Raw genomic sequence first — 13,131 nt, forward strand, 5'->3', positions numbered from 1 at the left:
TTTCTTTACTTTGTGTCATTGTTTGAGTTTTCCTATGGTTTATTTTTTACTATATCAAGTTTTTCTTTTCTCAGTGTCATTATTTGAGCTTCTCTATAGTTAATTTTTCACTGTGTCATATTTTTCTTTTCTCAGTGACATTATTTGAACATTCTTATAGATTATCTTTCACTATTTAAAGCTTCTTTTTTCCAAGCATTATTAGAGCTTTGTTACAGTTTAGTTTTCACTACGCCAAACTTTCCTTATCATTGTTTTAGCTTTTTTATGTTTTATTTTCACCGAACCATGGTTTCCTTTTTATGATATCACTGATTGAGCTTCCTTATAATTGTCTACTTATTACATCACGCTTTTTTTATCTAGTATAATTGTTTGACTTTTCTCGTGATTGATTTTTCATTATATCAAGCTTTAGTGTTATTGTGTGACCTTTCTTATGGTTTTTGTTCCACCATATCAAGTTTTTCTTTTCTAAGTGCCACTATTTAAGCTTTCTTATAGTTTAGTTTTCACTACACATTTTGTAATTTATTGTGGTTTATTTTTCACCATATCAAGATTTTCTTTCCTTGTGGTCATTGTTTGACCTTTCTTATGGTTAATGTTTAACAATTTCAAGCTTTTCTTTTCTCTGTGTTATTATTTGTGTTTTCTTATAGTTTATTTTTTACTACACAAAGGTTTTCTTTTCCTAGTATCATTTCTTGAGCCTTTTTATGATATATTTTTCACTGGTCTCATTGTTTCAACTTTCTTATTGTTTTTTTTTCACTATATCAAGATTTTCTTTCCTTGCGGTCATTGTTTGACTTATTTAGGATTTCTGCTCTTAGTGTCTTTATATTAGGTTTCTAATAGGTTATTTTAACTGCACCAAGCTTTTCTTCACTTATTATCACTATTTAAGCATTCTCATAGTTTATTTTCATCGGTAACCATATTCAATCGTGCATAATATGAATTGAGTACTTATTGGTTATTATGCTGTGTTGCCACTCGTTTATTTCACTAGTTGATTAAAATTTCACCGCTTCTTGAATCGTCCTCCTCTAGCGCCGACCCTGATCCGATACACATATACAAAACAAAATTAATGAAGTATGAAATTATCACTAGAATGAATCAGTCGACATAAATTTGTGAGTACTTATTTTTATTGAATTACCTAAATTGGTAATAATGCGAATTGTAAGCGGTTGATAAAGCGAGACATCTTATAATTTAATGCAGTACATATTTACATTACTAATGACACTACCACAAACAAATTGTAAGCTCAATAACTATTCCTTAATTATCATCAATATGATTGATAAATAAATTTTTAATTGTGTTCATTGATTTTTTGTTGACCCACGTTTAAATATGTTTCTAATTAGTTCAAATAACTCTACAAATAATTTCAATTGGATATTTTCAACCGTGATACCTTCCTCTGTGATACCTTCCTCGACAAAATTGACAAACAACAAAAACATCCGTTCTCATTTTAGATATACTTTTATGAAAATTATGGATGAAGATAAAATCGTGAAGGATGATAAGAAGATACGAACTCACAGTTGCAGTAGCATTCCTTATGATAACATAATAGAAAATTTGGCGCCTTTCAGAAAGAGATTTTGCAATATCCAGTTGTTTAGAGACAAAGAAGACGAAGAAAAGGAAGAAGGTCGACCTGGTAAGGTTTTTTTATAGAGCTTAAATTTCCACCTTATTGTATTCTATTCGTTATTTAAAATTTTCAAAGTTTATAGTATTTTTATGCTTTTCTTTTACACATTTTTCATCAATACTTTCCCTATTAAAACCCTGTCAAATACTTTTACTAGATCTGTATAGGTTACAGTAAACTCCTCTTCTTTCGGTTACTGAAGATGATAACTCAGTTATTGATACGCATATTAATGAGTGTTGAAGTAGTAGTGTTTAGTAATTTGATTATCTTCAATAATTAATTGAAAAAAATTAACATTTTAATTCTTAAATTCTCTGGTTTTATTTATTTTAACAGTTGGATTTTTTTGAACCTTCTTCTCTTTCTTCTATTATAAGTCTATCGTCTGTTCCTTCTTTAATATTTTTCTTCATCCTGGCTCTAGGTGTGTGTGTGTGTGTGTGTGTGTAAAAGAAAATTGCTTGGAAGCAAGTCCATCAGCTACAGAATTTCATCTCTTTCATGGTCGACATCTACTCGTATTTCTGATGTATATTTGGAGTTATTTCATCTTTTCTATTAAATTTCACTATTTCAAGCTTTTCTTTGTGCCACTTCACTCACAGGTTTTCTTGTCCTAGTATCATTTTTTTTATATAAGTTTCAATAAACCAAGCATTTTTGGAACCGTTGGTGCGTTGGTGATATACATATCAAATATGATTTTAAATTTCATACACCAACTCTCACAATTACACTGTCTGGTCTTCTGGTCTTTCGAGCCGGATATAAACCAGGTATCAGGCTCGAAGGACCATAAACTGTGTATTTACTAATTCTCTGTCTCGAGGATGATTTCATTGAATATTTATTCGGTCAAAGGAAGATTCGGTAGGTGTTGAAACCAAAAACGAAGATGTTGCTAATACTTGTGTTAATTTTGGTTTATATTCGGTAGGTATTGTTTTCTGTCACTATACTTGCTACTATTTTATATGTTTAATTTCTGTTTTTCGTTGGAAAATAATATTCTGAACTTATATTAGGCAGACAGAAAATAGAAAGTTATTTCATCTTGAATGCGACATACTGTATATGGTATCTTTTTATTTTCCACGAATGTTTTTGTGCGAGTCTCCTGAATTATTTTTGTCCTTGTTCGAAAAATAATATAGGCAGATCCTGAAACCGATACTGATTAATATCGTTATTTAAAAGGAAAGTGCCTATAAATAAAAATTATCAACCAATTTTAACATTCGCAAATTGATAAATGATTTTATTACAACGAAATATAATATTTTAATCGTCTAATTCAGATAGACACTCAAAATTGAGGGAATTAATTTAGTTTTGTCTTCGAACTTGTCAAATATGGATGAGAAAAAAATGTTTTTAACGGTAAGTGTGTTTTTCCATTATCAAAATTTAATAAATTTAAATAATGAGGGCAGTAGTTAATAGAACCAAACAAATTTTTAATAAAAATATGTAGGATATCATAATAATTCACAAAAACTTATTTAACGATACAGGTGTTGAAAAAAGTGAGAAAAAATGCATATGAGGCAAAATGACTATGTGAAAACAAAAAACCAACAATAATGAAAAAATTAAAATCCATTGAAATATTGCTACTTCTTTAACAACATTTATAACGTTTTAAAAAGGATAACAAGGATTTAGTACATAGTTTCATAACTGTAGATGACATTCCGGCTTACTAAAATGATCTTGTTATCAATTTTGTTGATTCAGAAACACAATAAAAGGCTAAGAAGTGGCACGAACCCTGTACTTTAGTTCTAAAGCGAGTAAGAACGTTTTAGAAAAGATAACAAGAATTTAGTACGTAGTTTTATAACTGTAGGTGACATTCCAGTCTACTAAAATGATCTTGTTATCAATTTTGATGATCTGCAAACAAAATAAAAGGCTAAGAAGTGGCACGAACCCTGTACTTTAGTTCTAAAGCGAGTAAGAACGTTTTAGAAAAGATAACAAGAATTTAGTACGTAGTTTTATAACTGTAGGTGACATTCCAGTCTACTAAAATGATCTTGTTATCAATTTTGATGATCTGCAAACAAAATAAAAGGCTAAGAAGTGGCACGAACCCTGTACTTTAGTTCTAAAGCGAGTTAGAACGTTTTAAAAAGGATAACAAGGATTTAGTACGTAGTTTTATAACTGTAGATGACATTCCAGTCTACTAAAATGATTTAGTTATCGATTTTGATGATCTGGAAACAAAATAAAAGGCCAAGAAGTGGCACGAACCCTGTACTTTAGTTCGAAAGAATATTGGACGGACTGGATGTAGAAATCAGTGGAAAAATACCACGTTTATGCACGGGACCTTACCAGTTGCAACCTAACTGAACTGTTGAGATTACACAACTTGGACTATATGGAAAAACCTAAAATAGTATTTTTGTTGGGAATATATTTTTAGAATTAAAATAAAATAAAATTTCTAACCTTTAGTGGCAATAGAAAAAAATATGATTCGGCTATGTAATCTTTAATACAGAGGGCTTATGGCCACTCCAAACCTTTTTCTATTGTTCTGTACAGCTTACTTGTATTGACTCAGATATATTTATGAAAAGTTTTGCAATAGAAATTAGGCTTCATTACTCTCCCATACATAAAAAAGTGTCTATAAATTCCGAAGTTGGTAGATTGACTATTAATAGAAAAATATGTAAGTGTGACATCAAGGTAAACATCAATTTCATCGACTACATTAAGCTAGACTAGGTAGTAGGGTTTGGTATGTGAGATGGGATAGGAGTGAGGAGGCTAAATATGGAATATACAATTGTCAATGTGATTTTTTGACCATTATAACGTATTCTGGGATTCTTATCAAATCCATAAATACAATAATTTCTTTTAAAAGGATAGTCTAGATTAGGGGATAATGAACTTTTAATCGTGCAATATCTCCTAACACATGCATAGTCAAATTGATGAAGATGCTTGACATGGCGTATACCAAGGTTCTGGATCCGAGTCTAAAAAGAAATTTTTTAGGTTAGGTTAGGTTAAATTAAGTGAGGTTCGTTCTAGTTGTCGTTTCAAACTAAAGTTATTTCAAGCAATTTCTCTTCAAATTATATACCCTTTATGATATTTTCTCGTTAAAATACCTTTTTTTTTCCTCATTACAGCTGTAGAATAACTTTTTCATAACCTCCAATCCTACCTATATACCAAACCTCATCCGTCATCTGCCAACGTTTCGATTCGAAAGTCTTATCCTATATCGATTATGTTCTACCTAAGTATCGATTGTAATCGTAAAATCGATTCGTTTCTAAATTTAAATATATATTAATATTTTATTGATAATATCGAAGGCGTTTCCTTTATCCATCAATAAAAAAAATAGTAGAATGATTCATTAATTATTATCGATATATAATTGTAAACAAATCACTACCGAGCGCGCTTATCGTTTTATATTATATACTTCGTTTTGTTATCAGTTTATCAATGACCGTATTTCTTATTCGTATTTACTGCGCCTACCGTCTACTTAACGAAATGCCAATTAAAAACAGTTATACTCTGATGGTATTATATTACGAACCCGGCGGCGGGCGGCGGCGGGATCCGATATTTTTTTTTATCGTATTGTGATGTTGGAAACATTTTTTTTTTCTAATTCAGTTTATTATTTTTTTATAAAAAGTGAGTATTAATACTGCATATACAAAAACAACAAAAATTTACAACATGAGTTGTGTAATTTACTAAAGGACTAAATTTACGTACAGGGTGAGTCGACTTGTAAATTAAATATTTTTCCGAAAGTATTTTCATTTTTTTTTCATAACTTTCGGTTATACTTGAAGGGTTATCTGTTGTTTTAGTGGAAATGAGTTAAAAAAAATTTTTTATAATACGAGGTTCGTTCGAAAAATATCTAGCCTACGTTCATATCTCGGAGTCAGTGAGGCCACACAGAATGGTCGCCATGCTTAACCAAAACTCGACTGATTTAGCGTAAACGCTTATAAAATCGTAATTTAAATTCTCAAAAACTTTTCTAGTGCTCAATAGTATTTTAAACTAAAAAAAGCTTGGATTTAAACATGGCGGCCACTCTCATGTGGCCACACTGTCTTTTATCAAGCCACTGTGTGCGTCAAACCCTCTCAGCGACCTCTGTCGGGTAAGAGCGTCACCAATAAGACTTTAAAAACTCGTAGGCGTATACAGTTATCAACTACATCATCATTATAAAAACGATTTTTGAAGAAATATTTAGATTATTACTGATTATGGATCTGTTCTGATCCAGAAACAACCGTCAGTCTTTATATTTTGAACCGCTTATACCAAAATAAAGTACAAACTGTTTTTTTTATTGTTATGAATGTGTTGGCATCGAAAGGTCACACGATCGGCCACAGCTATGGACAAACTATGATTGGCTACCTTTGATAATTATTATCCGGCGCTTTGTTGAATTTTCTGTAACGATATCTAACAAAATAGTAAGTCGTACAGCGTCGTCAGTTTCCGTAAATACTTGAAGTAGCTCTCTGCGACTTTTGTCTTTCTCTCAGATAAAATTGCCGTTTTAATCCATCGATATATAAGCAGACACCATTATAACTGAAAAGGTTACACTCTAAGACGAGTTTTCAATATTCAAAGTCAATTTTCAAGGTATATATAACCGGTTCGAGGTGGTCCGGAACCTCATCAGCAATCGTAACCTAACACAGACCAGAAAAACATGTTTTCAATATTCAAGGTCAATTTGCGAGGTAGATATAACCGATTTGAGGCGGTCCGGGCCCTCATCAACAATCACAACCTAACACAGACCAGAAAAACATGTTTTTTGTCCAACTTTGATTCTTATCGGGGTAAAAATGGAATTGGTATTCCGTATTTGCGTTTTTTTATACAAAAAATATTTTTTTGTCTCTTTTTGTCATTTGTGATTGTCTTTGACAATATTTGCGTTGATTTCTTTATAAATTTTTTGACGGTTATATATTTAAAATGTTTCAAACAATTATTTTTACTCGTTTATTAGGAGAAATATGCTTGAACAAGAGAAAGTAACACGTGTTTCGCGGAAAACAATATTATAACCATAGATTTTTACGCAGACACCATCATAACTGAAAAAAATTACACTCTAAGACCATATAAACGATTTTTCAATATTCAAGGTCAGTTTTCAAGGTAGATATTACCGGTTCGTGGCGGTCCGGAACCTCATCAGCAATTGTAATCTAACACAAACATGTTTTTTGTCCAACTTTGATTCTTATCGGTGTAGACATGAAATATGGATTTCCTATTCATATTCTTTCATCAGTTTTATCAGACAAAAAATAAATTTTCGCCTCTTTTTGTTATTTCTAATTGTCTTTGCGTTAATTTCTTTATAAATTCTTCGATGGTTATAGTCCCATTGTTATTTAACTAACGGGTAGGTGGTTAGACATGAAAGTATGTAGGTCATAACAATGGGGTGTTGTCTAGGACAGATTTAATTTTTTTCTTGCATACTTATTCATTGTAATAACACAATATATCTATTAATTTATAAGTCAGATTTATTTGAGAAAAAGTTCCACCGTATCTTGTATTGTGTTAGTTTGTTTTAATGTCTGTTATCGTTTATTTGTTTTAAAAATGGTGGATAAATATGAACCAGTACTTTGAACAAAACGTAGGTAAAAGTAATCATCACTATTTTTTTTTTAAATTTCCATTCGTGATACGAGCATATAAAAAAATTATTTCTATCAAATAAAATATTGGAAAAGTATCAATCTAATAGTACATGGCAACACTGTTAAAAATATTACTAGTGATTAAAAAATTGTTTAATGTATTGTTTGAGAACTTTCTGCAATGTTTTGATTAAAAAATAAATTCGGGGTTAATAACCACCACATGATGTTGTAATGCAGTTATTTTTAATTTTAACACCCCATAACTCGTCAATGCCTATGTGTAAATTTGCTTTTGCAAAAATTCACGCCTAGTTTGATTATACAAATTGTATGTTTATATAAATTCCTAACTTTCAAATGTTTAACAATATTGTGAACGTAACTTTAGTTTCTATCCACCTTGTCCTCGCGGCGGTTAAATTTAGTTCATATTGGGTTTTTATTACCTTAGGGGTTGATATCCACCACATAATGTTGTAACGCATTTTTTTTAACTTTAACATCCCGCAACTCGTCAATGCGTATGTGTAGATTGGCTTTTGCACATTGTATATAAATTATTTATTAATCGCCAGAAGTGTTATTTAAGTTCATTTGTTTATCATATTCCTTGAAATCCGCATCTTTAAAGAAAGAACTTCGTCGTGGTTCAATGGTAAAGATTAAGCATTTTAAAGCATTAAAATAATATTAAGATAAATAGCGATAAAGAAGTTAATATACCAATAATCATCGATTTATACATCGTACGACATTGCTATATCCTGAACTAACAGGTGTCGTCAAAAAAACAAATCTACCGAGGGTATTCGAAATTATAACTCTGATTATAAATCTTGAATGATTTCGAATGTTTTTATTTTGATTATAGAAAACTTGATACCAACCAGATCTGAAATTCAACCGATAGTCGAATCAATTCTCGATAATATCATCGATATGGCCGTCGAAATTATCGATAAGAATCAACTCCATATTGAAAAATTACACGAAGATACTAATCGAGCCATCGAAGTGACTCGCTTAGATCCAGATTACAAATGTCGAATTAGATGCAATACTGCAGATACTATAACTCCATTTTACGTACAGAAAATTATGCATACGTCTCCTAATGATAATTTAATAGATGCCAGAAATTTTGTCGAAGAATACGAAGAGTTCCATGAATCTTGTACTGAGATGCAAGAAACTGAATTGACCATAGGACAGGTAAATAATTAATATTTCGTTATTTTTTCATTTAGTTAGATCTAGGCTATTCTACGTATCAATTATTGACCCAATTAAAAAAAAAACGCCACCTACCGGATCCAATTGTTAAACCATCCAGATAATTATAATCAATATTTAATTTTTTTTTATTTCTTCAATATTTTATATATGTTTATGTTTCTAAATCGTTTTGATTTCAGGTCTTTTTAGTTATAGAATTATTATTTTTTATTTATAATATTAGTTTTCCAAAAATTACAATATTTATTATACATTAAATAAAAAACAATTTCTTTTGGGCACTTTGTCATAATATAATCTTTTCTTTTCTATATTTTCCTCATTTTCAGCTACTAATATTCCTTCTTTCACACTAATTATTGATATAAGTAGAAATTTAATACCACAAAGTCTACTTTCCCATAAAATTTTCTATTTTTAGATAATGACAGAGTTAAGTACCACCGTCGATAGAATAATAGCAGAAAAACAAAAAAATAAGAGAAAGAAAGATAAATCTGTGAAACATGGTGGAGTAACCAGTTTGATTTCAATAGAAACCGATTCGAATGCTGAAGATGATTCGGAAATAGTCCAAAACGATAAACGACTGTTGGAAGTAAGTTTGGATACTATATTTTTTTTTGTTTGCGGGCGTGTCATTTTCACCAGAAAATAATCAGATCGATTTGACTCATTATTATTAACTGATAATTATTTATCGAGAAACAATAAATAAATTATTTATCCAGAAAAATAGTAAACAGAACGTTATTTTTAGACATTTATGGTTTTAAAAATTCATTTATCGTAGAAGATATCATACAACAAATTCGAAATTATATTAGAAGAAAAACAGGGTTGCAACTTTGGAAAAAAATTGAGCGATAAGGAATAGAATACTGGTACTATTTGGATGTACTTGTGACATGGTAATGTAGGCAAAAATAAAAAAAACCTGGAGATGTTCAAGAAGGTGCTACAAAAGAGGATAAACAAAGAAAAATGATGATCATGTTAATAGGAATGAAATAATTGTATACAGTACATACAGAAGAAGAGGAAATGTCTAAATAATGAACTAAATAGAATGCCAGTACTCTTCGGATGTGCTTGTGACATGCTGACCGTTGGCAAAAATTGAAGTAAAAACTGGAGATGTTCAAGAAGGTGTTACAAAAGGGGGATAAACAAAGAAAAAATTAATGAAATGTGAATAGAATAAACAGTTTATACAGCCAGAATGGCAAAAAAGTGGATTAAAACAGTCTTAGCAAGTGGAGAGGGTGGAAAAAGTAGAAGACAGAAGTTAGGGATAGCGAATAAGCCAAAAACAATCGTATACAAAATAAAATTAGAGAAAAGCAGTGGAAAGACTTCAAGCCATAGGCCTATGAGGCCTGCTGTGCCTACCAATAACTTCAACAATAGTAAATTTACTTCTAAATATTCTTTGAAACAAAAATGTGATTTGAATAAAGAGCGTCTGTTGGTGCATACAGCCAGAATGGCAAAAAAGTGGATGAAAACAATCTTAGCAAGTGGAGAGGGTGGAAAAATTAGAAGACAGAAGTAAGAAATAGAGAATGAGCCAAAAACAACCGTGTACAAAATAAATTGGAGAAAAGCAGTGGAGAGATTTCAAGCCATGCCTGCAGTGCCTACGAATAGTCCAAATAGCTTGAATTGTATTAAATTTAATAGAATTAAAATCTTGAAAATTTGAAACTACCCTCAAACTTGTAAACGGACATCTTTCTAAGCTATTGGATAGATTCCGTTAAGAACCTGGAGAATTTTTAAAACTTACGGTTTATTACATTATGGTTTTGTAATGAACTTTCCAATTACTATAACTTTCAATATACCCGGTGTAATAAAATTTATCTGTTATAAAATTATTCCAATATTTGCTACTTAGGTGGGAGCGATGTACAATATTCCGAAGAATCTTTTTCTCAGTACAGAATTAACTGAAATTACGGAACAGACCATCGACGAATTACATAGAAATGACGAGAACGCGGAAAATAATCCAGACATGGTCGAACAGAGCGTGATGGTGGTGAATTTATCTAAAGAAGGAAAAGTCGAAGATGACGACGACGTTTACAGACCGATAGCTGTCAGTCCCGATGGAAGATTCTTCAAATACGAAGAAGAGGTAAAAAATATATAATTTGTTTGTCGATATTTCATGTATGTCTTTAATTACAGATCGGAAGAGGATCTTTCAAGACTGTTTACAGAGGTTTGGATACTCAGACTGGTGTTGCGGTTGCTTGGTGCGAATTACAAGAAAAGAAACTAAACAAAACTGAACGACAGAGATTTAGAGAAGAGGCTGAAATGTTGAAGAAACTTCAACATCCGAATATAGTTCGTTTCTATAATTATTGGGAATCCCCCGGTACTAAGAAGAAGAATATTGTTTTGGTTACGGAACTGATGTTAAGTGGAACTTTGAAAGCGTGAGTTCAGGTCGAAATTGAACGATCTATCGAATAAATAATATGTTGAATTTTTATTATTTTTCAGTTATTTGCGGAGATTCAAAAAGATCAATCCGAAAGTATTGAAATCTTGGTGTAGACAAATTTTAAAAGGATTAGCTTTCCTCCATTCGAGATCTCCACCGATTATCCACAGAGATTTGAAATGCGATAATATTTTCATAACGGGTGGTACTGGTTCGGTTAAAATTGGCGATTTGGGTTTGGCAACTTTGAAAAATAGAAGTTTCGCCAAATCGGTAAAAACTTTTTACTATATCTATAGGAAAATCTACGATTTATTTTATTGAAATGCTTTTTGTGACATTTTCTTCTATTTTGATACTGATTTCAAAAAAAATAGCAGAAACACCCTTAATGTAAGCTTGTTCTTTTCATATATTAATTTTTTTAAGGTAATTGGTACTCCTGAATTTATGGCACCTGAAATGTACGAGGAACACTATGATGAAGGTGTGGACGTTTATGCTTTCGGGATGTGTATGCTGGAAATGGCTACAAGTGAATATCCGTATTCCGAATGTACTGGGCCTGCACAAATCTACAAGAAAGTCATTTCGGTAACTGCAATTCTCTATCCTCACAATATAACGTTTTTCACTACATTTTTTTTTCAATAATTCCGTCTTGTAAATCATGTTTTCTGGTATTTTTTTTTTCTATTTTAAATAACTTCTCAAACAATAATCCAGTAGAGTCGAATTTTGTCAAGTCTACTGATCTTTCATTGTGAAAAAACTACTGCATCTTGGAAAAATAAGCAACAATAAACGATTTTTCTTCAGCCTGGGAGCTGCTTATACAATAATGAAACAAAATCAAAATGCCAGCAAACTCTTCAGAAAAGTAGAACCTTTTATTGAGCTGGAACTTTTCTGTTGTGTAGAAAAATGCTCCTATAATATTTTCTGATGAGAAAACGAAATCCTGGGTGTTAATTTTCAGACTGGGTCTCCTTTTGCTACCTGAAATCCAAAAAGTATTTGGATATCAACGAAAATAGCTTACTGATGCAGAAACTGATGAATGTAGATCTTGTGATGAGGAATTTTAGTTCTGCTAGTCCTAAAATTACTTCTCATTCCAATACAACGCAAAAAATGCTTCAGGAAGGAAAAAGAAAGTTCAGTTGCTTGAATAGCTCCGAACAACACCCCATAGGAATCAATTTTGCTAACTATTTCGAACCCTTAATGTGGAAAAACAGCTGCATCTTGAAGAAATAAGCAACAATTAAAGATTTTCTCTAGCACTGTACCACAATCGTAGTAAATGAAGCTGCCTGTTTGGTTCCCGCCTTTCTCATAGGGTATTATTGATACAAACGTTTTATTTATATTATTATCAACTTTTTCTGTGAGTTTTCCTCAACTTTCCACAATATATTCAATTTCTCTGATACTAATATATCAATTTCATTAAGGTTTTAAAATTGTGCCCACATAAGCATCAGGTTCAGTTTTATTATATGCTTCCTTTTCCAACCGTGTTCAGTACAAACTTTTAGCACTTTTTATCAAAAACCAGTTTCCTTTCGATAAATTTAATATAATCTTGACTTTTTACAGGGAATCAAACCTGCAAGTTTTGAAAAAGTTCAAAATCCCGAAATAAAAGATGTAATAGAAAATTGTATAAGACCCAGAAAGGAAGATAGACCGAAAGTGAAAGATTTACTAAACCATGCTTTCTTCGAAGAAGATCTCGGATTAAAAGTGGAAGTTGTTTCTCAAGAAACTAAAAAGATCGTTTTCAGATTGAGGGTAATCGATCCCAAAAAGAGGACTCATAAACATAAAGAAAACGAAGCCATTCAGTTCGAATTCGATATGGAGATGGATAAACACGTTACGATTGCTGAGGAAATGGTAATTATATTTATTTATTGTGCAAAACCACCCATTTTAAGAATAAAGTTGGAGTATAATCGAATTTTTTACTATAACGACATTAATATTATCATTTCTTAATTTTTGCTAACTACTTCTTGTAGTAACCCTGTAAAGCATGCTTCAGTATTTTGACAATTCTT

The 13,131-nt window shown here is 31.1% G+C and overlaps 1 protein-coding gene across 1 annotated transcript in view; it reads left to right on the top strand.

Moving 5' to 3' along the window:
* Positions 1–13,131, top strand: part of LOC130451795 (uncharacterized) — a 60,065-nt gene that overhangs the window by 16,217 nt on the left and 30,717 nt on the right. The window contains exons 6-13 of the mRNA XM_056791047.1: positions 1,497–1,684; positions 8,243–8,583; positions 9,029–9,205; positions 10,508–10,750; positions 10,804–11,057; positions 11,125–11,338; positions 11,495–11,659; positions 12,668–12,967. Coding sequence (XP_056647025.1) covers positions 1,497–1,684; positions 8,243–8,583; positions 9,029–9,205; positions 10,508–10,750; positions 10,804–11,057; positions 11,125–11,338; positions 11,495–11,659; positions 12,668–12,967 — 1,882 coding nt within the window. The remainder of the gene's footprint in view (positions 1–1,496; positions 1,685–8,242; positions 8,584–9,028; positions 9,206–10,507; positions 10,751–10,803; positions 11,058–11,124; positions 11,339–11,494; positions 11,660–12,667; positions 12,968–13,131) is intronic.

This window comes from Diorhabda sublineata, chromosome 1 (assembly GCF_026230105.1).
Source record: "Diorhabda sublineata isolate icDioSubl1.1 chromosome 1, icDioSubl1.1, whole genome shotgun sequence".
Lineage (NCBI taxonomy): Eukaryota > Metazoa > Arthropoda > Insecta > Coleoptera > Chrysomelidae > Diorhabda > Diorhabda sublineata.